The sequence below is a fragment of the Bison bison genome, unplaced genomic scaffold, assembly GCF_000754665.1.
Source record: "Bison bison bison isolate TAMUID 2011002044 unplaced genomic scaffold, Bison_UMD1.0 scf7180017864198, whole genome shotgun sequence".
In the NCBI taxonomy this organism is placed as follows: Eukaryota; Metazoa; Chordata; class Mammalia; order Artiodactyla; family Bovidae; genus Bison; species Bison bison.
Window position 1 is genome coordinate 6,079,882 of NW_011494770.1, and position 27,117 is coordinate 6,106,998.

At 44.0% G+C, this 27,117-nt stretch overlaps 1 protein-coding gene across 4 annotated transcripts; it reads left to right on the top strand.

Moving 5' to 3' along the window:
• The first annotated feature begins 2,562 nt into the window (after positions 1-2,562).
• ALDH8A1 (aldehyde dehydrogenase 8 family, member A1) lies at positions 2,563-27,117 on the top strand. Of its 4 annotated transcripts, none has more exons than XM_010844258.1 (7): positions 2,563-2,751; positions 7,296-7,452; positions 10,306-10,461; positions 12,063-12,212; positions 17,132-17,388; positions 19,337-19,498; positions 25,833-27,117. In XM_010844258.1, the coding sequence occupies exons 1-7, from the start codon at positions 2,614-2,616 to the stop codon at positions 26,283-26,285; spliced, it is 1,473 nt and encodes a 490-aa protein (XP_010842560.1). In that variant the 5' UTR covers positions 2,563-2,613; the 3' UTR covers positions 26,286-27,117. The 4 variants fall into 4 exon arrangements, with proteins under 4 accessions (XP_010842560.1, XP_010842561.1, XP_010842562.1 ...); XM_010844259.1 differs by having other exon boundaries at positions 7,296-7,443; XM_010844260.1 differs by lacking the exon at positions 19,337-19,498.

Genomic DNA, 27,117 nt, shown 5'->3' on the forward strand with positions numbered 1-27,117 from the left:
TTCAGCGCTCAGCTTTCTTTATAGTCCAACTCTCACATCCATACATAACTAATGGAAAAACCATAGCCTTGACTAGCCAGACCCTTGTTGGCAAAGTAATGTCTCTGCTTTCTAATATGCTATCTAGGTTGGTCATAACTTTCCTTCCAAGGAGTAAGCGCTTTTTAATTTCATGGCTGCAGTCACCATTTGCAATGATTTTGGAGCCCCCCAAAATAAAGTCTGTCACTGGTTCCACTGTTTCTCCATCTATTTGCCATGAAGTGATGGGACCGGATGCCATGATCTTCATTTTCTGAATGTTGAGCTTTAAGCCAACTTTTTCACTCTCCTCTTTCACTTTCATCAAGAGGCTCTTTAGTTCTTCTTCACTTTCTGCCATAAGGGTGGTATCTGAGGTTATTGATATTTCTCCCGGCAATCTTGATTCCAGCTTGTGCTTCTTCCAGCCCAGCGTTTCTCATGATGTACTCTGCATAGAAGTTAAATAAACAGGGTCGACAATATACAGACTTGACATACTCCTTTTCCTATTTGGAACCAGTCTGTTGTTCCATGTCCAGTTCTAACTGTTGCTTCCTGACCTGCATACAGATTTCTCAAGAGTCAGGTCAGGTGGTCTGGTATTCCCATCTCTTTCAGAATTTTCCAGAGATTGTTGTGATCAAAGGCTTTGGTATAGTCAATAAAGCAGAAATAGATGTTTTTCTGGAACTCTCTTGCTTTTTCAATGATCCAGTGGATGTTGGCAATTTGATCATAATGGGCTTCCCACGTGGGCTAGTGGTAAAGAACCTGCCTGCCAGTGCAGGAGATGCAAGAGATTCGAGAGACACAGGTTCCATCCCTGGGTTGGGAAGATCCCCTGGAGGAGAGCATGGCAACCCATTCCAGTGTTCTTGCCTGGAGAATCCCATATACAAGAGGGGTGGTCCATGGTCCATAGGGTCGCAAAGAGTCAGAAACAACTGAAGCTACTTAGCAGCAAATATAAAATAGATAAGCAGCAAGGTCATGCTGTGTAGCCCAGAGAACTCTATTCAGTATCTTATAATAATCTATAAGGGAAAAGAATCTTAAAGAGTATACATCTGAAACTAACACAATGTTGTAAAACAACTATACTTCAACATAAAAGGAAACTGTTTGGGGGCTTCCCTGGTACTACAATGAATAAGAATCTGCCTGCCAACGCAGGGGACATGGGCTTGATCCCTGGTCGCGGAAGATTCCACATGCCGTGGGGGAACTAAGGTTGAGAGCTGCAACTACTGTAGCACGTGTGCCTAGAGCCTGTGCTCCATGATAGGAGAAGCCACTGATGCCAGAAGCCAATGCACTGCAACTAGAGAAAGCCTGCATGCAGCAACCAAGACCCAGCAACCACAAATCAAATAAATAAATACGAAAAATGTCATATTAAAAAAATAAAGAAGCTGTTCTCCAGGCAGCTTGGCAACATAGCTCCTCTTAGTCTTTCACAATTCCCTGCTTAACAGTGATATGTAGCATCTTTTCACACCCTCATTAGCCTACTCTGTTCCCTTTGCTGTGAATTGCTTTTTCCTTTCCTTTGCTTAGGGCTTCTCTGGTGGCTCAGAAGGTAAAGGATCTGCCTGAAATGCAGGAGACCTGGGTTTGATCCCTGGGGCAGGAAGATCCCCTGGAGAAGGAAATGGCAACCCACTCAGCGTTCTTGCCTGGAGAATCCCAAGGACGGGAAGCCTGGTGGGCTGCTGTCTATGGGTCGCACAGAGTTGGACACAACTGAAGCGACTTAGCAGCACTAGCAGCAGCAGCAGAGAGACTAACACTTCCACACTGTCCTTTGCTTATCTTTTCTATGAGGTTGTTCATCTCTCTTACCTATTTGCAGAAATTCTTACATCATGGACATGGATCCTGGTTGTTTATACACATCATGCATGGTTTTGGCTGATGTCATCATCTTCATAGCACCTCTGGGAAGATGTTGCTGCAGCAACCACCCTGGTTTCAGGATGGACAGTGTAGTGACAAGACAGTCAAGGTAGAAGATGGTGGGTGGTGGAAAGAGAGAGTCTGCCCTCAACCACCTCTGATGGTGAAGGCAGTGACGGATGCACTGAGGAAAAAGCAGGCAACTTGGAGACGAGATGACTGTTTAGCCTTACCAACTATGCCATTTGGACTTCACTTCTTTGAAGCTGGCTTTTCTACAAAAGAGGGGAAATTTGCTTTCTATAGGTTTTTGTGTGGAACAAATGAGTAAATTCGTGTAAACAGCCTGCCTCAGGGCCTGGCACTATCCGTCTGGCACCCAATAACATGATATAGACGGATGCTTTTTGGCCATTTTGAAGGATCATCAACCCATAGCTGATGCTACTTTAATATATTTTTATTATCCATTTGTCATAATGTCCTGGTCAGCTGTGACATATTTGGGAACTCTTCATTCAAAGCTTGGAGACTGAAATACTCTCAGACTGTAAGGTCGCCGCCCACTTTCAGTGATTGGCAGATGAGGCCCTGGGGCCGGAAGTGAGGAGGAGACTAAGTCAGGAGTCCTGGAGTCGGGGGCGGTAACTTCATCCAGCAAAGCCAAGGGGAAGGGCAGGCGAATCCTTTACTATGGCTGGAAGAGGAGGTCTTTTGATGCTGGAAAACTTCATAGGTGGAAAATTTTTACCTTGTAGCTCATACCTAGATTCCTATGATCCCTCCACAGGGGAAGTGTACTGCCATGTGCCAAACAGTGGGAAAGAAGAGGTGAGTACATTCAGCTGGAGGAGACTGAAATCTACTTAGCCTGGCAGTGACTTATGGTACTTAATTTTCGAGGAGCAAAGGGGATGGCTAAATGTTAGCCGAAGGAAGATTTTTAGTTCTAAGAAGGTTTATTTTGTAGTTGGGTGTATATGATGTATGGAACAAATCTCAGGTGATCATATGCAGAAATGACTAATAATCTAGATAACCTCACAGGGAGCCACAACTCTCAGATATTCCTCAGTGGCTGCTAGTAAAAAGTAGTATTTGTAAGAATTATCATATTACTAAGTGTTCCCTTTCTTGATCAAGTTTGCCTGAATTTGCCACTGTATTCATGGATTTCCAGAAAACCTGTTACTTCACTAAAGTAAACAAAAATTTTAAACCCAGGGATTACTTATCCTCTAATAATTCTTCATGTCTTAAAATTATCTAATAAAGTAAAAACCGATCATTTGAACGATGAAATGCAAAATCAAATTCCTACATATTTTTGGATTTAAATTTAACATTACTTTTTCTTACTCAAAGGAAACACACACACATTAAAACTTTTTTTCAGTGATGTAGTTAATATTATTCAAGAGTTTTGTAAGATATTTAAGATATATTTGATTAGTATCTTATTGCACTGAGAAAATAAGTATATTTGAGGTGATAAATGTGGCTGATGAATGTATACTCATCTAAAGCCTAATAGATTTTAATTTACTTTGTAAAGCACAAAGAACTAGATTATTTAAAAGATAAATGTAGTCTTTATATATATATTAGCAAATAAGTAGTATATGCAAGGCATTTTTTTAAAAAAGGGTTAAGATATTTTTTTCTCTAAGTTAATAATATTCTAAATCTGTTTTGTATTAAAAAAAAAACCTTTAGACTTCTGGATTAAAGTTTGCAAATATTGACTAGTTTGTTGGTTAAACTGTAACCCACAGTTTTATCTGTTTCAAATGACCAGGGATTACATGCGGAAAATCCAGCTTTGTGTTTTCCAGTTCTCCCTGTCTGAGTCCTTTCTGAAATAAAGTTAAAAATGACAAGTACATCAAATTCAGGTGAAATCTTTTCTGCAGCTAATGACTCAGCCTTTTCAGATGAGAGAGAGGGATCAGTACACCTGCCAGTAGAGGAATGTATATTTTGGATTTCCCAGTAATCTAGCTTGCAAACATTGCATCTGATCCCACAAATCTCATGTTTTTCAGGCTTGAAGAATATGGTTGTCATGCAGGTTACAAGCCCAGTGTCCCCCAAAAGTCACTCACAAAAAGTGCTGCGATGCTGCCGACAGGGCTCGTGGTCTTTCAGCATCTGCCTTGTGCTGGGCATTCACTAAGCCAAGGAGCAAAAATCATCCCAAATCAGCATTGTAACACCTGTAAATGAGACTCTATCATCATCCTTATTTTACGGGTGACAGTGTGCTTATATCAGTGATCACACGTACACACACGCAGGTACACACTTTCATAGCTTTTGCACTGTAGTGTTGCAGTCATAAGCACAGATTGGGGTTCGACTGCCTGGCTTCAAAGATCGGCAGCACCACTTACTATGTATGGTCTGAACTTAGAGCTGAACCTCCCTGTGCCTCAGTCTCTTTATCTATAAAATGGGGATAATAATAACATCTTCAGTGTTGTTCTGAAGATTAAACAGACTGACATATGTAGAGCCCTTTGTGTCTAGCATCGGTAAAAGCTTTCCAAGTAGCTTTTGCTGTTATTATTGTATATCGTGGATTAATACGTGCTCTATATTAAATAGACATAGGACGTGTGACCGAAGACAACTTAGAAAATATGACTGGACTTGAATTTTCTGCTTTTTAAAAAGATCAGAGTTTTACATGGACAATTGGAGGAAGACCAGATTTGACACTGACTTTCCTCTTGTTGGCTGGCAGTAAGGTGTCCCTGAGGCTACAGCTCCTGGTGGAGATTTGAGATTTGGTTTTTGAGGTGAAACTACCCAATTCCCAGAAATTTATAATTAAGATGAGAATCATTTTTTATACCTTTAGCTTATCTGAAAGTGACCTTGTTTACGTAAAGAAAACAGGAAGGTGTGTAGATCAGATTTGGAGTGAGAGGGCAACTGAATTGTCACATCATGTGATGCAAGAACGGCTTCCCTGGTGGCTCAGTGGTAAAGAAGGGGCCTTCCAATGCAAGAGATGTGGGTTTGGTCTCTGGGTCGGGAAGATACCCTGGAGAAGGAAATGGCAAGAAAGATGCTTGGCTGGAAGACTGTGGGAAAAGATTCTGAGACTGAGATTGGGTCCCATGGTGGAAGAAAATGTGAGTGATTAAAAGTGCTATGCAGGTAAGAGAGGAGAGGAGTGAGACGCAGCCTCTGGATTTGCCGTCTCTGGAAAGGGCATGGCTTAGATATTTCTTAACACATTATTGACCAGGGATTTTTACAGAACCTAATGCCTATGGCTGTGGGCCTCCCAGGCGACTCAGTGGTTAAGAATTCACCTGGCAATGCAGAAAAGGCAAGAGACACAGGTTCAAACCCTGAGTCAGGAAGATCCCCTGGAGTAGGACATGGCAACCCACTCCAGTATTCTTGCTGGAACACCCCATGGACAGAGGAGCCTGGTGGGATACAGTCCACAGGGTTGCAAAGAGTCGGACACGACTGAGCACATACAGTGCCTGTGGTTGGTGATTTGTTAGGTGAGTGAATGTTGGATCACAGGGATATTTGTCTTTTTCTTGGCCTGATATTTACATTGTCTGAATCAGAACTATATTCTGAAGAACTGTCATCTTCTGAGACAGTCAGACAAAGTAGCTGTATAAAATTCACTAAAAAACTTTTCTTCACTCAGAATTTCATGATGCATCATTTTTGAAAATTTTACAGAAATCAACTTGCGTTTATAACATACATAGGATTGGAACAAAAACCCAGGGAAGCAAAATGTGAATGATAACAACAGTCACAAGTTGTATAATGATCCCTCAATCAGTTTTAAGAGAGGAGAAAGGCAGCAGGGGTTTGGTTGCTTAGTTGTGTCCAACTCGTGTGACCCCTTGGACTATGGCCTGCCAGGCACCTCTGTCCATGGACTTCTCCAGGCAAGAATACTGGAGTGGGTTGCCATTTCCTTCTCTAGGGAATCTTCCAGACCCAGGGATCGAACTCAGATCTTTTGCATCACAAGTGGTCTCCTGCATTGCAGGTGGACTTTTTACTGACTGAGCCACCAGGGAAGCCCTGAAGGGGCAGAAGATGCCCTGATAATTCATTTCGCCTGCATGAACTGGCCTTGCTCATATCTTCCCATTCATTGTTTGCTTTGGATTTAACTCTAAAACCTGGTCCCCAAGCCATCTGTTCAAATTCTTCTCCAACAGAGGACCCTTCCACTGGGTGGAGCCAGGCAGAGGCAGGGACTGTGGTTATGCCATAGCAGGCCAGCTGTGGTCTTGGAAACTACAAAGACCTGGGTTTACATCCTGATTCTGCCACTTATTAGCTGTGTGACCTCTGGCAAGTTACTTGAGCTCTCTGTGCTTCAGTTTGTTCATCTGTAAAATGGGCTTAACAATACTCATGTTACAGAACTTTAAAGGGGGTTTAATGAAATAATTTGTGCAAAGCATTTAGCACCTTCCTTTATGTATAAAAAATAGTCAATACATAACTAATATGACAAGTCATTCCAAGTCAGAATGACAGTCTGGGATGTGATTTCAAACTTTTAGACTTATCAAGTATGTCAAAACTTCTTTAAGAGTTTAGGGACTCAGTACACCCTTAAGATTCCTCTCTCATATGATATTCAAAAACTTCAGTATTTTGAAATTACTGAAAACGTATACCAGCTATTGAAATAGCTTCTTTCGATTATTACCACATTCTGGATACTTGATTGAAATGGAGACTTTGGGGGTTTTTTTGTGGTGCCCTGCTTTGCTGGTTAAGTAAACAATGCTTCATGGGCACTCAGCACTGAAGAGTGTCAAATATTTGGAAGTAGGCAGAAAAAAAGTGAGATAAATACAGACCTGGATTCTGGACGCATCTACCCTCGAGTGGTTGTTTAGTTGCTCAGACATGTTTGACTCTTTGTGACCCATGAACTGCACCATGCCAGGCTTCCCTGTCCTTCACTATCTCCTGGAGCTTTCTCAAACTCATGTCCATTGAGTTGGTAATGCCATCCAACCATCTTCTTCTCTGTCATCCCCTTCTCCTCCTGCCCTCAATCTTTCCCAGTATCAGGATCTTTTCCAATGAATCAGCTCTTTGCATCAGGTGGCCAAAGTATTGGAGCTTAAACATCAATCCTTCCAATGAATATTCAGGGTTGATTTCCTTTTGACTGGTTTGATCTCCTTGTTGTCCAGGGGGCTCTTAAGAGTCTTCTCCAGCACCACAATTTGAAAGCATCAATTCTTTGGCACTCAGCCTTCTTTAGGATCCAACTCTCACATCTGTACGTGACTACTAGAAGCTATTAGCTTCTGTTCCACAAGAGCAACAGGGTAAGGTGACCCTTTTCTGTTTGCTCCTGCAAGGTCGAAGCCGCGGTGGAGGCTGCCAGAGCAGCTTTTCCGGGCTGGTCCTCCCGGAGCCCCCAGGAGCGCTCACAGGTGCTGCAGCGGCTGGCGGACTTGCTGGAACAGTCCCTGGAGGAGCTGGCCCAGGCTGAGTCCAAGGACCAAGGTGAGAGGGGTCTGTGTCAGCCTCTTCCCTCTTTCTCCTGCCCCCTCTCTAGTGGAGCCAAGTTTAGTGCCCTGTCCTGTATGGAAATGCGCTTACTCAGATGCTGGCCATTCACACCCTCCTTCCAAGTTGTCAATTGATCTCTTGCCTCTTAATCATATGAATAGAACTCAGGACTCTTCCATCACGTGACCCCTTGTGGGCCCATCAGGCCCACCCACCCAGTGCTTCTCTTGGCAGCGATAAAGCTTGGAAAGCCCGACCAGCCAAGGCTTCAACTGCAAGCCTCTGAAGGCTGAGGCTTGCAATTGGCCCACTTCTGCCTCATTCTGATGGTCAGAGCAAGTCAAGGCTGAACCCAAATTCAAGAGGCAGGGAAATAAACACACTGTTGGTAGAAGGAACTACAAAGATGTTATAGCAAAGGGCATGGATTTGGGGAAAGAGGTAGAACAAGAAGGCTGAGAGTGCAGCCCTCCACCAGTTCTAAGTAGAGAGTTTCAAACCAAAAAAAAAATTTTTTGTCTCTTTTTTTTACTGCATTATTCATTTGTTTTTTATTATATTTTTTTAAATGGAAGTATAGTTGCACTTATAATGGATAACCAACAAGGATAATGGATAACCAACAAGGACCTACTGTGTAGCACAGGGAACTCTGCTCAATGTTATGTTGCAGCCAGGATGAGAGGGGAGTTTGGAGGAGAATGGGTACATGTGTATGCACGGTCTGAATTGCTCTGCTGTGCACCTGAAACTGTCACAGCATCATCACTCGGCTTTACTCCGATGTAAAATAAAAAGCTAAAAGCAAACAAAACAAACAAAAGTTGAAGTGTAGTTGATTTAAAATTTTGTGTTGGTTCCAGGTGTACAGCACAGTGATTCAGTTATATACGTCTATATACACATTCATATAAAAGTGTGACTGCTCTTCAAACTGTCTTGTGTGTGTGTGTGTGTGTGTTGGTTGCTCAGTCATGTCTGACTCTTTGCAACCCCATGGACTGTTGCCTGCCATGCTCCTCTGTCCATGAAATTCTTCACTCCAGAATACTGGAGTAGGTTGCCATGCCCTCTTCCCGAACCAGGGGATCTTCCTGAACCAGGGATGGAACCCATTGCAGGCAGACTCTACCTTCTGAGCCACCAGGGAAGCCTATGTATATGTATGTGTGTGTGTGTGTGTGTATTAGTTGTTCAGCTGCTCAGTCATGTCTGACTCCTTGCGACCCCATGAACTGCAGCATGCCAGACTTCCCTGTCCTTCACCATCTCCCGGAGCTTGCTCAAAACTCATATCCATTGAGTTGGTGATGCCATCCAACCATCTCCTTCTCTGTGATCCCCTTCTCCTGTATTTAATCTTTCCCAGTATCAGGGTCCTTTCTAAAGAGTCGACTCTTTGCATCATGTGGCAAAAGTACTGGAGCTTCAGCCTCAGCATCCGTCCTTCCAGTGAATATTCAGGACTGATTTCCTTTAGGATTGACTGGTTTGATCTCCTTGCAGTCCAAGGGACTCTCAAGAGTCTCTCTCTGTGTGTGTGCATATATATATATATATTCTTTTTCAGATTCTTTCCCTTTACAGGTTATTACAAGATATTGAGTATAGTCCCCTGTGCTGTACAGTAGGTCTTTGTTGGTGATCTGTTTTATATATAGTAGTGTGTATATGTTATCCAACCTCCTAATTTATCTCTTTCCCCTCCTTTTCCCTTTGGTAACCCAAGTTTGTTTCCTAAAAGCAAAGATAATTTGAAGGGCACATAGTCAAGTAATGTAGAAAAATTTCCAATATGTCAGTCACTGTTCCACTCCCGACACAATTTCCCAATTTTTAAAACTGCTTCCCAGAAGTCATCGTAATGGAGTAAACGTCTGCAAATCTCTGTAAAGATGGTTAGGATATACGTGTATGTATATATATGATATGTCTGCTCCTGCTGCTGCTAAGTTGCTTCAGTTGTGTTCGACTCTGCAACCCTATAGACCATAGCCCACCAGACTCCTCCGTCCGTGGGATTCTCCATGCATGAACGCTGGAGTAGGTTGCTGTGCCCTCCTCCAGGGGATCTTCCCAGCCCAGGGATCGAACGTGCGTCTCTTAAAGTCTCCTGCATTGGCAAGCAGGTTCTTTACCACTAGTGCCATCTGAGAAGCCCTGTATGTCTGTATGTACATATGTGTATATGCATATGTGTGCTGTAAAGGGGCCTAAAGTTAGAAAGCATCTTGACCCCAAACCTTTAAGTAGAAAATGCTTCCTGACATGGCAGAGTCTCCCAGCATCACTAAAGATAACTTAGGTACAGTTCGGGTAAGTGTGTGTCTAGGAAGTGCGGGGGGCCCGTGACGGTGAGCAAGGCCCACACAGCATCCTCTGCTGGTTCCCATCAGCGTTCTGCCACATGCTCATCTTAATGGCTCCACTGTGTGCTGAGGAGTTAATTAATATCATCACATGTTTTTTGGTGATGTGCAAACACAGCTGTCTTAACACCCATTATTCCATCCCCTCTGCAGCATGTCCAAAGCTTGGTGATTCTGAATTGAAAGACCTGGTTCGGGTGAAGCGGTAGCATCTGGAATGATGATAGCTATGAATCGTTCATTCTAATAAGCAAAGATTATTTGACTCAATTCTAACCACTTCTACTTCATCTTATAATCTCACATCTAATTATTTCAAAGTCTTATTAAACCATGATCAACACTCTCTGTAATCAAGCAACGCCCATCCCAGGCTGGAAGGAGCAGAAGCTGCTTCAGAGGGAGCTGGGATTAGTGTGCGGTAGCGTCCCCTCGAAGTTCGAGGTGAAGTACGCTGACAGTGCCTTCTGCTGTTAACTTCTTACAGGGAAAACCATAACCCTGGCGAGAACCATGGACATTCCCCGGGCTGTGCACAACTTCCGGTTCTTCGCCTCCTCCATCCTGCACCACACGTCTGAATGCACACAGATGGACCACCTGGGCTGTCTGCACTACACAGTGCGGGCCCCCGTGGGCATCGGTAGGGGCCGTGCAATGACAGCTGGGCCACAGTGGCACGTAGAGATGCTTGGTCAGCCCTGTAGAAGTGATCTAAGGGAACAGACTTTAAACAAAGAAACTTCTGCTTTATCTGAAATTTAATTGACCTTAAAAATCTAAATCTAGTTTATTTTGTTTGTGTCAAATTCCCTACTTATCCCTACATTGTTCTTGAGGAATCACAGGGAAAGGAATGACACTGAGAATAAATTCACAAACCAGGATGTCTTGTTCCTTGTAATTAAAAAAAAAAAAAACTTTCAGGAAAGTAGTGCGGTTAAGATCACAGTGGGGTAAACGTCACTTTTGTGTGCTTCAGTGTTGTTATCTGGAAATTGGGAGAATAGTTTAATTTTGTCTATATATGTTGTATGTGAATTATATAAATTAACAGATGTAGAGCACTTAGAACAGTGCCTGGTACTGTGATAAATAAGCCTTGACTGTATTATCTGTTGATACTTACTTCTGTGGTTCCTGCATTTCAGAAATATATGCAATGACTAAAGATGTCCACTAGATGTCATTGTTTCCTCTGAGAAAAAACCATCAACTGTTATACTAGTTCCATTTTATGATAGAATAAAAGAAGATGTTAAAGAAAAGAAAATGGACATTTTGCCACTTTGATTATCTGAACCCTTCAGAAATAACATTTTCAAGGCAGTATAACAAAACTTTAGTCTCCAAGAAGTATACTAACACACTATGCTGCAAAAATATTCTCTTAACTCCCTGAAGAGCAGATTTTTCAGTGGGAAATTTAATAATATATAAAGCATATTTACTTTCATAGCTCAGGTTTGAGAGTAGAGTATAAAATAAAGTGACTCCATTTACTTATTCATAACATGGGTTTTATTTTTATGCGTTTTGTGGTCTGAAATCTGGATGGCTTCTTACATGAAGACACATTCTAAATGTTATAGATGTTTCTTAGCCAGCAAACCTATCTGATTAGGATACAGGTGAGAACCTAGAGATAATTTATTTATTAAAAAATTCCCTGGGTTAGCTAAAATGGATTTCACATCTCAGAACCTATTTGCTCTTATTTATTACAAATGTGAACGATTTAAGATCTTATGTCTCAATCCACAGCTAATTAGAAAAACAGGTGGAAAAATTTAGAAGAAATAGTGCCTAGACCATTTAAAGATAAAAAAGATTGTTGAGACAGTGCAAAGATCAGTCTACAAACCTCAAAACTGATCACATTCTGAGACTGTTTAGGGAGAGGTGACAGCATTTTAGCCCTGGTACTTATACTGTTCTTGTTCATAAATATAATTGAAAGTCATCAAGAAAAGAGTAAGCTGTATTGACTATAGTTTTAAAGGTATGGCTGCTTGTAATATATTTTAGACTTATTTCTCTGAAATTCTACAGAAATTCTGCAAAAGATTGGAGATTCTTTGTGGAATTTTTTGAAGCATTGAAATTCCACAAACGATTGGGATTTTGGAAGAGCAAGCTGACATTTGGTGTAGCACGAAGGAGTTTTCATTAGTAAAGCATGTCTGGCCCATCTGCTTTGAAGGGTATGTCATTGCTGGCAATGCTTCTGTTCTCCTCTGTTAGCTGCTCTGATCAGTCCCTGGAATCTGCCCCTCTATCTGCTGACCTGGAAGATCGCGCCAGCGATCGCTGCTGGCAACACAGTGATAGCTAAGCCCAGCGAGCTGACTTCCGTGACCGCGTGGATGATGTGCAGACTCCTGGAGAAAGCAGGTAATCAGTGTTAGGGTGTCAGAGGAGAGGCACATGACTGGCTTTGGAGATGTATGTTTTGTAGGCTTCAGCCACTGTAGGGTCACTGACATTTTTAAAATAATGAAAAAAAATTTTTATTGGAGTATAGTTGCTTTACAATGTTATGTTAGTTTCTACTGTACAGAAAAGTGAATCAGATGTGCATATACATACATGTCCTCTTTTTTAGAGTTTCTTCCCACTTAGGTCACCACAGAGCATTGAGTAGAGCTCCTTGTGCTGAGGTTTTCATTATTATCTGTTTTATACATAGTAGTGTATATACTGGAGAAGGAAATGGCAACACTTTCCAGTTTTTGTACCTGGAGAATCCCCATGGACCGAGGAGCCTGGCGGGCTTCAGTCCACGGGGTCACAAAGAGTCAGACGTGACTGAGTGTATATATGTCAATCCCAATCTCCTAATTTATCCCACCCTCCCTTTCCCCTCTTGGTGTCCATACATTTGTTCTCCATGTCTGGGGCCACTGACATCTGAAAAGTTATTGTGAATAGAAATCTGCTTGGCAGATCCCAGGGACATCTTTGGTTATTTGTCTTCTTTAACCTTTTCTGAGAAATACACTCTTCTGAGCAGATCCACGGGCTTTGCTCCCACTGCTTCCTTTAACCTTGCCCAGAACGCACTGCTGTCGGACAGTCCTCCCTGCGGGGCTCCACGGACAGCAGCCAGAGCAAAGGACAGCGGCACAGAGGCTGGCTACAAGAGCCTGACCAAATCCGACACCAGCCTTCCCCAGACAGTGTCTCCAATCATCAATTTAAATCCTGCATTGGCACCACGAGTGGATCTTGATGAAAAGAAAATATTACTAGATACCACTCTGATTTGCATAGGAACAGAATGCCTGAGACAAATAGCCCATTTTCAAGACAATTGAATAGACACCCCTTAGTTTTCCCTGCACGGGAACCCACTGCCGTGTGGATGATGATGCACTGTGGCTCCTTGTCTTTCTCTTGCTGATGGTTTAATGGCCACGTGTGTTCCTGGCTTCATTCCAGAGTGTTGAGCCGACACCGTGCCAGGGTTGGAAGGTCACAGGCAGGAGGCTTTAGCTTGTAACCCACAAGGAAGCCCCTCACTGTGAGGCCCTGAGCTCATGTCTCTGGGTTGGAATGACCCGCAGGTGGGCTGAGGGAACAGGCTGTCTTTCGGGCCCTGTCAGTCTCTGCTGTGCTCGCTTCCTTCCAGCCCCCAGAGAAGGTGCTTCCCCGCTCATTCACGACCAAAGAGGGGGCGGTTGCTGAAAGCCTGTCTCTCTCTCCTAAACACCTTTTCTCTCAAAGCAAAAACATACATGTTGGCTTCCAGCATAGCTGAGCCAGTTCCTTACTCCAGGGTATAGATGACAAGTTAAGTGGCGCTTGTTTAGGGAAGCACATGGGGCCTTGTGACCCTGGTTTATTTCCCTCGTATCCTATGGAGGAAAGAGGTTACCCAGGCTAGGTCTCGGGGTTGACGTCAATGGCTGCTCTGGACCTCTGGAAACATCCTTACCAAACTGGTAAGGATGAAGCGGACATCTTTACTTTCTTTGCATCCCAGAATGTGTCATCCTTTCCTTACAAAGGTGACCGTGTTCTATCCCTTTCTTTGCAAAACTGAGTCTCTAGTATCTGCAAAGGTCCAAGGGGTTTCTTCCCTGTCTCTTGCCCGCTGGTCCTTTGGTGTGAGACAAAAGGGGGGCCTCTGCTCTGCTTCATCCTGTGTTGGGAGGATGCATGAGGAGGTGGGGAGGGACCACAGGGCCACATCCTAGACACCTCCCTGTCCTAAAATCAGCTACGTCTTGATCTATGAGGATTGTTCTTGTCTAACCACCCTCCCCTTTCAAATAACCCAGAACCCAGTCTGCATGAGAGTTTAATGTTTCCATTTATTTGCGCAGCACTGCACTCTTATTCCTATGGGTAAATAAACCTGTTATACCAAGATGGTCCTTCCCTCCCTCCCACTCTGGGCTGGTTTTGCCAAACTCTCCTCCTCTAACAAACACTGAGAGTGTGATGATCCAATCACACCTGATATGAGCCCTCAGTTTCTCCACTGGGATAGGGGTGTCAATCTCATCTACTTAATTCTGTTTAGAGCACTCTAAGAGAAACTTCCAACTGTGTAAGAAAGCTAAAACCACCTGCTAATACAGTCTGGATATTGCAAGATCTAGCTCCTCTAGTCCTGAGTGTTCAAACAGACTTGGAAGATGAACTTCCTTTGAAATAAAAAATCATTTAAGATGTTTTGAAGTACCCCATGAATACCTCTTTGCAAATCTTAGAATATTTGTTTTTATCTTGGGTGCACCAAATGTTTGCCCTTATTCTTGAAGTGGCCACTGGTGGTAGATTTCTGGCCCTTCCTATTAATTTTTGTCCTGCTCTATTTAAGCTTAAAATTTTCCTTATCACCATCCAGCCATATCCTGGCACTGGCAGGCCTCCCTTCGCTTCGCTGTCTCTTAGCCACCTACACTGAGTTTTAGTGAATTGTTATTTGCCAATTAAACTGTCTTTCCTCTCTTATAACCAGAATCTCTTAAGGGTAAAGGGTGAATGTCTCTAGAAAAATTTCATTAATGTCTGGATCAAATGGCAAAATGGTTTTGAGAAATACAAGCCACTAGATACATAACTCAATTTATTAGCATTGGAGTTCAAGGAAATGTAATCAAAATGTAAATTCCGTTGAGTAGAAGGCACTCTGCCTGCTGAAATGAGCTCATTTTCCTGTAATGATAAATATGTGGTATTTCTGTTTTTTCTCACCCTTTTAAAAAAATGCTAAAATAAGCATTAGAAGTGATTTGAGCCATTTTTTTTGCCTTCAGGATTCACAAAGTCCAACAGTCCACATTCTCTGGCTCTCAACTCTCCATCTGAATACCGGGCAAATATCCATAAGCTCGCTAGTGATGGAGATGCAGGACTCATGAGAACGTGAATGACGGGAAACTTTGTCCTTGTTTTCCCCTATCATCAGCTGGCAGGACCTCTCCCTCAAACCTCCTCTTTGGCCCAACCCATGGCCCAGCTGCTCTCATATGGTGTCTGTGAGCCAGGATACACTTGAGCTGGATTTCAAAGAAGTATGCAGGCTGAATGCGGAGGTGGGGCCATTAGAGGGAGACTCTGCCAGATCCCTGTCTCTTTAGGGGCTCATCTGGATAGGGCCTCAAGGTGATATGGTGAAGGCTGTGCTCTGTGGGAAGGGGTTCTTGATGGTCATGGATCATCAGTGAGAACTTATCATGTATACCTTAAGAGCATGTTCTTGAAGAGATGATTTTAATCCAAGAGAGTATGTGTAAGTCGGAGCAAGGGAATGATGATAGGAGCGAGAGAGTAGTTACCTTACAAAAGAGCATTTCTGCATCTCCTGTTGTTCAAACCTGCAAACACAGGGAATATACTCAGCTACCTCCAGGCAAACCCTAAGAGTTTCCTGGACACAATCGAATGCACATAGATTTTTTTTCCTCAACACTTAAATCTTCCCGAAATCAAGAACCTTTTCTGAATTGGATACTGTACACATTCATGCATTCATTGACTTAATAGTTACTTACTAACCAACACCTAGTTTTGCCTTCTATTGGTTGTTATTTAACCCTGGGATTAAACCTGGGTCTCTGATGTCTCCTGCATTGGCAGGTGGGTTCTTTACAACCAGCACCGCTTGGGAAGCTCTTATTTAACCTCACTTTGCCTCAGTAGTCTCATGAGTGATGTGAGGATATTAATATGATGTACCATGCGGAGCTATTGGGAGATCTAAAGGGTGTAACCCACTTATAGTTACAGTTGATTCACAGTGAGCACCCAATAAATGTGAGCATTTACTGGTATTATCTCTTTACATTTTTATTTTTATTATTAGTAAAATTATTTTAATAACATATATAAGTAGCATTATATCTTCTTTTCTCATTGATCTGTTTTAAATGTGATGCATTAAAAATATTTTTCTAGGGATTTCCCTGGCGGTCTGGTGGTTAAGGCCCTGCATTTCAAATGTAGTGGGTGCCAAGTTCGATCCCTGTTTGGGGAGCTAAGATCCCATATACCGACAGCATGGCCAAAAAAAAGATTGTTTTTAAATTGAGTATTCATTCTATCTGGCAAAGTAGGCCATGGCACAGGGGATACAACAGAGGGCAAAACGCAGACCCGTGTCTGCCCTTGGCTGGTGCCCCTTCTGGTGGTGGATGTGTAGTGAACAGGTAAATCCATAAAACACAGTGAATACGTGCAGGTATAGGGCAGTAAGTTTTTGTAACAGAAAAGCCTGGAGCACCTACGTAGGGGTGTTCTTGGACACTCAGTCTTAGAGGGTGATGGTGCATCCAGATCACGGGGAACAGGACCTTCATCTCAAAAGTCACCTTCCCCGGGGGACCCTCCGTCTCTCTCCTAGGGAGGTAGCTGCTCTCTTCTCTGGCTTCTGCAGTGTGGATGCTCCCTGAACTTAACCTTTGCTGTCCTCTCTCACAGGGCCTGACCTGCCTGAGGGTATCTCTGCATCCTCAGCCCCTGAGGCTTAGTCAATACTCTGGAATGAATTACATAGGACATTTAACCCTGCATTTCCTAGGGCAAAGCACCCAGAGAAATTCCACCTGGGGCATAATACAGGCAGAGATGATGCTGTCGTCTCTGTTTTGCTATTGACTAGAGACAACCATTAACGTCCCTTCTCACCCCCACTCAAGCTACAGAAATGAACACAACATTGACAGCAATCATTTTGCCAAAAAAACCCCAAAACACCACCCCCAAAACAAACAAACAAACACTGTGAAGGAGAATCTCTGTGTAACCTGAAGCCCTTGACACGCTGAGAAGAATGGCTGTAACCGGTACTGCTTCCCATCCAGGTGTTCCCCCAGGTGTGGTAAATATTGTGTTTGGAACGGGGCCCAGGGTAGGCGAGGCCCTGGTGTCCCACCCAGAGGTGCCCCTCATCTCCTTCACTGGGAGCCAGCCCACCGCCGAGCGCATCACGCAGCTGAGCGCCCCCTACTGCAAGAAGCTCTCACTGGAGCTGGGGGGCAAGAATCCTGCCATCATCTTTGAAGATGCCAACCTGGCCGAGTGCATTCCGACAACTGTCAGGTCCAGCTTTGCCAACCAGGTATGTCCTCTGTTTTTCTCCCCCTTTGTTTTTTAGCTTGTTTTTTAACTCAGCAGGCTTGTCAAACAGCATCTGTTGTATCACAATGAAAACCAGGGTGCGTAGGTCAATGCAGGGCTATTTCAGTGAGAGGAGAATGGTTACACTGTGTTACTCTTTTGACTATCTCTTCAGTCTTATTTCACGTGGTGGCATTGTGGCATCACAGCTCCTGTTTAGCGAGCTCTTCTTCTCCAGTTGTTCAGTTGCTCAGTCAGGTCCCACTCTTTGTGACCCCATGGACTTCCCTGTCCTTCACTCTCTCCTGGAGTTTGCTCAAACTCATGTCCATTGAGTAGGTGATGCCCTCCAACCCTCTCATCCTCTGTCACCCTCTTCTCCTCTTGCCCTCAGAACTTTTATGGGGGACCAGCCATGGGCCAAATGATTGCTTTCTAGCTTCTCCATTCCTCTATTTATACTTTTCCCAGTCTTTTCTTGCTGTCCAAGAGTCCTATCTCTTGGAAAGCTTATTCTCTGCCCTCACCCAAAAGCACCTCAAATGCATTCACACACTTAGAAATAAATATTTGAATCAGTCTCATGTGAGTTTCTTACCTTAAAATCATGGAGGAGCCTCAAGCAACTTTGTATTTCCTGATCATTGGAAGAATTGTGAAGATCCAATATCAATGTGATGAAAATATATGTTTATGTGTACAGGTGCAATCATATATACACAATGCTGACAAGTCCACAGTGTGGTTTGTAAACCATTACATGTTATGCTCAAATAATAGTAAGGATGGCTTTTCACTCAGAAACCTTTTAGTGCCTCTCCCGGGAACACCCAGTGTCTCTGTTTGGATGTCCAGTATCATCTGAAACTTCACCTGAACAAAGCAGAACTTCTGATTTCCCTCCTTTCCCTGCACCATCTCTGCTCTCCCTGCCTCGTGTTTTCCTTTCTGAAGAAAAGACTACCATCCACTGTGTGCTTGGGCCAAAAATCTGGGACTCATCCTTGTTCTAACCTGCTCTTTTCCTTCCACCTCACTTAGCCACCAATAGGTCCTATTGGTTCTATCTTTAAGGTACATCTGGAATCTTCTTGGGAGCACCTTTGCCAGTTTCTTTACCCTTTTGGAGTCCCCTTGCCCCTTTAAGAATCTGTTGACCTCAGTGGATTCCTTTCACGTCTCTCATCTCTGTTGATTCCACCTGGTCCAAGGTACCTCCCCTTACCGGGTGTCTGAAAAGCTCTCCTAACCCACTCTCATTCTCTCCAATTCTATTCTCCACACAGCTGCCAGAATGATCATTTAAAAATGTAAATCCTGACCACATCTTCTTGCTGCTTAAAGCTGTCCATGGTCCTTTCATGATACTGAGGATAAAATGCAAGCTCCTTGTGAGCCTGTGAACCTATAAGATTCTGCATGATGTTGCCTCGCTCCTCACCTCCTGCCTTTGCTCTGACCCCCATTCCTGCCTCCACTCCCCCACCCCCTTCAGCCCCATTCACCTTCCTCGCTTTCCTCACACACTCCAAGCTCATTTCTCACTTACTGCTGAGAATTCTGTACCTCTATCCATCTGGCTCCTTCACATCAGTCAAGGGTCAATTCAAACATTCCCTGTTCACTAGCGTCATCCAGGACTCCCTTTAATAAAAGGGAGTAAAAGTTCTCCCTCCCCACGAGTTTCTACTCTTATCCTCAGCTTAGTTTTCTTGTATTGTTTTGGTCATGGCCTGAAGTTGTGTTATTTATTGAGCATTATGGCGTTATTGCCTGTCTTCCCCACAAGACAATGTATTCCAGACGTTGGGACTTTGTCTTGTTGACTGCTGTTCCCTATTGTCTAGACCAGTGCTGGATATGTGACAGGCACTCAGAAGTGCGGGGCGATCTGTCCATGCAGTGGAGCCCCCTGTCTTGTCCTTGTCTTCATGAGTCATTCTTGGCAGGGTGAAATCTGCCTCTGTACCAGCAGAATCTTTGTCCAGAGGAGCATCTATAGTGAATTTTTAAAGAGGTTTGTAGAGGCGGCCAGAATGTGGAAAGTTGGTATTCCTTCTGATCCATCGGCTGACATGGGCGCTCTGATCAGTAAAGCTCATCTGGAGAAAGTAAGTAAAACCCTCTGTGTAAGTTTCAGAAAGAATTCTTAAAAAAAAATTTTTTTTTTAAATTTTGTATTGGGGTGTGGTCACTTGACAATGTTGTGACAGTTTCAGGTGAACTGCAAAGTGACCCAGCCATACATATACATGTATCATTCTCCCCCAAACGCATTCCCATCCAGGCTGCCATATGACATTGAGCAGAGTTCCCTGTGCTATACAGAAGGGCCTTGTTAGTTTTCCATTTTAAATATACCCATGTTCCATGTACTATGCGGGGTTTCCCTGGTGGTTCAGATGGTAAGGAATCTGCCTGCAATGCGGGAGACCCAGGTTTGATCCCTGGATCAGGAAGATCCCCTGGAGGAGAAATTGGCAACCCGTTACAGTATTCTTCCCTGAAAAATCCCATGGACAGAGAAGCCTGGCAGGCTATAGTCCCTGGGGTAGCCACAGAGAGTTGGCCATCTATACAGCAGGTCCTTGATGATTATCCATTTTAAATACAGCAGAGTGTACATGCCCATCCCAAACTCCCTAGCTCTCCCTTTCCCTGATCCTTCCCTTGGCAACCGTAAATTTGTCCTCTTAAATCTGTGAGTCCAGAAAGAATTCTTATGGGGAGAGAAATTCAGTGCCAAGGCATAGCACCATCTTTGAAATACTGTTAAATTACTGCCCTATTCTTTTGTTAAAAATTATGATCTGTGAGAAATTGTCTCCGGGTCCCAAGTCTGAATATGTTAAAGATAGATACACAAATGTAATCAAGTTAAAGCAGCACCTACATGACGTAAATAAACTTGGGAAGTCAGCATGGAGTCTGGCTTCCACAGAGCCAGTCAGAGTGAGGAAAGCAAATTTCAAAGCATAAAGGTCAGCTGACGAGAGTGTTGTGGGCTGAGGGTGGCAGGGATTTCCACAGGTAAATGTTCCCAGTCAGTTCTCAGGCAGTGAGGTTCTGCCTCTGGGTGATAGCAAACAGGGTTTCTGGAAGTGCGCATCCAGTCTGAACAATGTGGACTTTAGCTGGTGGGGTGACTTGTGGGGTCTTCGTGGGAAAAGCTATTGAAGAAGATGTTCTCGGGTGCTTTGTGGAATTTGGGTCTTTAAGATCATTTTCATTTCCTGATAAAACTCCCACAATAAGTCATAGAATTTTGGAGTTAAAAGATCTCATTTTGAGCTATGGTAACTAAGACCAAGCAAGGGTAATGGTAGTACGCCCCCATGGGTTAACCAGTGAGGGACAGAGCCTTTACGTAGATTCAGCAGACTTGCTACATTTGAACTTTGACTTTCACTATACTGTGAAGCACAGATTCCCACAGGTAGGAACATGTAGCATCAGTCTTCCCGGTCTCTTCTTATTTCTTTTCTTTTCTCAGTAAAATAGGAAGCAAAGTGAGGAGGGGAGATGGTGTTGAAGGTTTCAAGGAGGAGGAAAAGTTCTGAGATAGTCTTCAAGGCGATCAGGAGAGAGAGAAATGGACTTGAAGTGACAGTATTGTCAGCGGGGCAGCTCCAAGGGCTCCCCACGGAGCTGTGATCACTTGTGGTCACACTAACAAAGCATATGGTCATTGATTTAAAGTGAGGCGAGCCAGCATGGCTGTGTCTTCCTCCAGTCAGATTCACCTGCATAATTGCAGGCACATAGGGTCCCCCCTGGGGGACCCACAGCTGTAGATGTTCCCATCTTGTAAAGCAAGGTGTCACCTGGTGTAAGAGGCTCCCTGGTTCTCTCTCATCTGACTGTTCTGAATTCAGGGATCCATGCTATAAACCCACGCATGCAAATAAGTGGCGAAAAATAACTTTTGCCTCTTTCCGAATGCTTCCTGTGGAGAAAAGTTACCTTTCCAGGAGCATCTTTCATTAAGCTCAGGCCAAGTGAAATTAAAAGACGCTTGCTCCTTGGAAAAGAAGTTATGACCACCTCAACAGCATATTAAAAAGCAGAGACATTACTTTGCCAACAAAAGTCCATCTAGTCAAAGCTTTGGTTTTTTCAGTAGTCATGTATGGATGTGAGAGTTGGACTATCAAGAAAGCTGAGCACTGAAGAATCGATGCTTTTGAACTGTGGTGTTGGAGAAGACTCTTGAGAGTCCCTTGGACTGCAAGGAGATCCAACCCGTTCATCCTAAAGGAAGTCAGTCCTGAATATTCATTGGAAGGACTGATGTTGAAGCTGAAATTCCAATACTTTGGCCATCTGCTGTGAAGAACTGACTCATTTGAAAAGACCCTGATTCTGGGAATGATTGAAGGTGGGAGGAGAAGGGGATGACAGAGGATGAGATGGCTGGATGGCATCACTGACTCAATGGACATGAGTTTGAGTAAGCTCTGGGAGTTGGTGATGGACAGGGAGGCCTGGCATGCTGCAGTTCATGGGGTCGCAAAGGGTTGGACACAACTGAGTGACTGAACTGAACTAAACTGATGTGCTGTCTGTGTTTAGTCGCTCAGTCGTGTCTGACTCTTTGTACCTCCATGGACCACCAGGAGGTAGCCACCAGGTTCCTCTGTCCGTGGGATTCTCCAGGCAGGTATACTAGAGTGGGTTGCCATGCCCTCCTCCAGGGGATCTTCCCAACCTGGAGATCGAACCCAGGTCTTCCACATTGCAGGTGGATTCTTTACTGTCTGAGCCACCAGGGAAGCTCAGGCCACGGGACCATCTAAGGTCCCCTGTGCAGTTCACCAACTCGCCGGAGACTCAAAGCTCTCTTCATCAACGCAGCAGAGAAACTGTTTTTCTGTCCTAGGCACTGTCATATCATTAAGTTCTCCAGTGAGGGGAGGTATGTCAGTGAAGCAAATCAAAGTATTTGACTTTCCTGTAGCAGTTGAATGATGTGTAGCCCCTCTATGTGTGTGCATGTGCACGCATGCATGCACACACACACAACTGTCTTTTGTGTGAGAGAAACCGACACCATTTACAGACTCCTATCGGTAGTTACGACTTTTCTTGGTCATATTCTGATTATTTCTCCCTTTTGCCCTGTATCGTGAACTCGGACCAAATACAGACTTGCTGGATTTCCCTTATTGTAGGTCCTGGGAGCGTTAATGCAATATTTGTGATGCTCAGCATATTCCTCCTGGCTCAAAGGGTCCCGTCCTCTCTTTAGCCCCCCACCCCCCTGCACCCTCCTGAACTCCACCACAGGCTCTCCTCTGCTCTCCAACAACAAGCAGCCTCAGGCTGTGTGAGCTACTCTACCCCACGTGGGCAACAGGACCTTTGTCTACTGAGCCCTAGTTCCATTCAGAGGAGAAGAGTAAACAAAGCCAGCTTCTGACCCTGTTGTTGTGCTGTTCAGTCACTCAGTCATGTGTCTGACTCTTTGTGACCTCATGGACTGCAGCACGCCAGGCTTCCCTGTCCTCCACCATCTCCTGGAGTTTGCTCAAACTCATGTCCATTGAGTCAGTGATGCCATCCAACCATCTCATCCCATTTCCCCCTTCTCCTCCTGCCCTCAGTCTTTCCCAGCTTCAGAGTCTTGACCCTGTGGTGCCCTTTAGATGATGCCTCATGATGACAAGACAGTCAAGAGGAGGCCACTTAAAGTCTGGTTGTGCTAAGCTCAAACACACTGCCCTTTTGAAACATCCATCTTGAAAAGAGGGTACCTCATGGGGTTGCAAAGAATCGGACATGACTGAGTGACTGCATACACACACACACACACACACACACACACCCCTCAAAAAGTTCTGAGGTTCTACTAGAAGATGTTGCAGTGTTAAAAAATTTTTTTCACAGTTAAGAACTTAAAAATAGTATTTATCATCAGCCATTTATTTTTGTATTTTAGGGAAGAACAGTACAGATGGTATTTCCATTATTCTAATGCACACAGAAGTGTAGGTAGCTGTGGGGTTCCCCTTGTTTTGTGGTTCCATGTGCAGATCTCTCAGCTTGGCTCGTAGTCACCCCAACACACACTGAAAGTCTCAGAACCATCCTGCTGAGGTTCAGAGGGTCCCTGGACACCTGCCATCCTCACTACTCCACCCAGAGCATGTGTGCCTGGATGCCAGGAGTCGCAGCTTTACCTTCGGGGTCTCTCACCCCATGAGCCCCTGGAGGGGAGCTTTGCCAGCTTAAGTCTTGTGAGTGGACCCTGTGCGTCTCTGCCCATTGAGAGGGAGCCAGTGGAAACAGCTCGGGAAGCACATATGTGTCTTTTTCAGGCTGCGATTCTTCTCAGTTCAGTCTGCCAAACCTTAGTCTGGGATCAAGGAGGCAGCAGACACGCTCCACTGGTGGTTGTGTTTCCTCACCTTTCACCAGGAAGCTGTGGGGCTGCGAGTCAAGGAGAGGCCGGCTGCCATCTTGGCGTTCTGACCCTCCTCTTCTGCGGTGGGTCTCTGACATCTCCAAACCAACTTAGCCAGGGGGTCTTTGTGTCCATCCTACTTCTGTGGGATTGTCACAACAGATGGAGATGCGGTGACAGAAGAAGCCAACTGGAGCGTGTGACGGATGCTCTGTAACGGCAAAGGGCTCCTGGGTGCAGGCGTGGAGTCCCAGGTTCCTGGTGACGGCAGGGGAGGCACGGGAACGGCAGGTGATGTTATCCTCAGGGGATGCAGAAATGTCTCCCTTGTCTCTTTCACAGGGTTGCCTTTTGTTTTGTTTTTTTTACTCTCTGGAATCCTCACCTACATGACTGTCTGGAGAATCTGGCTCTAGGCCAGCCTACCAAAGATGCAAGTAACTGGAGAGAGAGAATGCTGGATGTTGACAGTGAGTCTGGAGGAAGCACAGAGGAAGTTCATGGGTTTATCCCCCAGTAAGGCCAAGCTTTGGGTCTAACTAAGGTCCACTCTTTTATTATTTTTTTTAAACCAAAAACATTTTGTATTGAGGTATAGCCAATTAGCAACGTTGTGACAGTTTCAGGTGAACAGTGAAGGGACTCAGTCATACATATACATCATTCTCCCCCAAACCCAGCTTCATGTCCTCCTTTGTCAGTTAAGAAAACTGGCATACAGAGTAGGGGACATCCTTCAAGTCTCACAGCTTGCGAATGTCAGATTATGCATTATACTGTCATCATCACCATCAACACGAGCAGCAGCATCTGACCCTCAGAAGTTTTGCTATGTATCAGGTGTCACGCTAAGGACTTTACATATATTATCTTATTTAGTCTTTGCAAGAACCTATGAAAGAGGTGGCACAGTCAATCCCATTTTTCTGACAAGGAAACCGAGGCCTAGAGCATTTGAATCCCTCAGCTGGTAAGGACCTGAGATCAGAGCTCTACTGGACTCCTAAGCCCACTCTTCCAACCTCCAGGCTTTGACTTTTATGTCCAAAATTACCAAGTGCTGACGATTCTCTGCTCTCTCCTCTCAAGGAAAGGTTTTAGAGGAATAGTTCATTCCATTTTGTATCACCTTTATCAGTCACAAGGTTGTTAGGAGTGTAGATATCATTGTGTCATCTGGGGATATTTTCTCTAGAAAAGAAGTTCAGTTTCGTGTGAGTCACCTTATATGCTAAATTAGATGAATTCACAATTTGAAAACCGACACTTCCCTTCACATTTTATTATCCTAAAAGCTTCGAAGAGAGAATTGGGTAATTTTGCTTAGACACGATCATCTGAAGGCAGAGCGCTTCTTGCACTGTTTGAATGGCTGCTGAAAGTCCTGGCTCTGCATCCAGCCGGGCCTCTGGAGACTCACCTGCACACACCCTGTTCACACAGAATGCTGCCTCTTGGCATCTTTTAATTAATGTGAGTGTGCTGCTTCAATAGGGGCAAGAGAGCAGGAGAAAGAGAATTCTATCTTTATTGTTTATCAGCCATATGAACTATGTACCCTTTCAGAGATTCACTTATGTCATCAGCAAATAGAGAACAGTAATATGTAGCTAGTAGAGTTTTGAGAGAATTATGTGAGAATGTGTTAAAAGCACTTATCCACATGCCTGGCTCTTAGACCTTAAATACACAACTCTCCTTTTCTTACCTGTGAGGGCTGACTGGCCAGATGATGGTTACAGCATGTCTGCCTTCAGGCTTAGCAGCTGAGTGAAAATATAATCAACCTTAGATGTTATGGGGGGAATAACCTTATATGTCTTTCCTGTGTGTGCATGCTCAGTTGTGTCCGACTCTTTGCCCCCCCATGGACTCTAGCCTGCCAGGCTCCTTCATCCATGGGATTCTCCAACAAGAATACTGGAGTGGGTTGCCATTTCCTACTCCAATATGTCTTTCCTAGGTGCTTGAAAAATATTGAATTTTCTCTGTGCTATATGAAGACCAATGATAAGTTGTTACTATGTTTTTTCTCTGCCCAGGTCAGAAGTTACATCAAGAAAGCTCGCATGGAAGGGGCCCAAATTCTGTGTGGTGAGGGAGTGGATAAGTTGAACCTTCCCCCCAGGAATCAGGCAGGGTACTTCATGCTTCCCACGGTGATAACAGATGTTAAGGATGAGTCCTGCTGCATGAAGGAAGAGATATTTGGTCCAGTGACGTGTGTCGTCCCCTTTGATAGTGAAGAGGAAGTGATTCAAAGAGCCAACAATGTTAAATATGGACTGGCTGCTACCGTGTGGTCAGGCAACGTGGGGCGTGTCCACCGGGTGGCCAAGAAGTTACAGTCAGGCTTGGTCTGGACCAACTGCTGGCTTATTAGAGAGCTGAACCTACCTTTCGGGGGGATGAAGAGTTCTGGGGTGGGCAGAGAAGGAGCCAAAGACTCTTATGAATTCTTCACTGAAGTCAAAACCATCACTGTTAAACACTGACCTCAGCCAGTACAGAAGCTGATGCCTGGCTGCAGAGAATCTGTCGTCCAGTGTGGTGAAAAGAAATCCCTGCATAAATTTCAGCCAAGTCTTGACTCAGCAGAAGATTCTCTCTATAGCTTATCCTCTGTACTCAGTATTTTTACCGACTGGTGAAAAGATGCTTGCTCTTTTCAGTGAGGAGTCAAAGAAGAGATCTCTGAGTAGGAAGGCATGCAAAGGAAGCCACAGAAACATTGGGCTCCTCCTAGGCTGTGTTTTTATTGTATTTTTTCATCATTTTGATTCAATTCTTAAAAATTCACAGATAATTAGTTTCTTTTTTTCATTTGCAAGTATATGGTAAAAAAAAAAATCTACAAAGCTAAAGAGAAACACATCACCATAATCTCTAACTTTGGGGAGTCTGCAGAAATGGTCTCTCCATCCATCAGCCACTGGCATGGCTCATTAGTAATCGACTGTACCTCATTATGCAAGGGTGCTTTGCATGTTGATGATGTAATTTATGTGGGATTTGTCAGAGTAACCGTGTATGGTAGGTCCTACTAAATATATCTTTATGAGGACAAAGAAAAATGAAGTAATGACTACTTTTGGAAGAAACTCAGAACAAGGAGTTTGATATTTTCCTACTATGGAGTCTAATCAATTCCAATTCAAAGTGTATGTATCTCAGGAGACTTAAAATTTTCGAATACTGTATGGCTGAGTCTCTTTGCTGTCTACCTATAGCTATCACAGAATTGTTAACTATACTCTAGTATAAAATAAAAAGTTTAAAAACTTTACTAATCTTAAAGGAAACAATAAATGTTAATTTTAGCAAGCA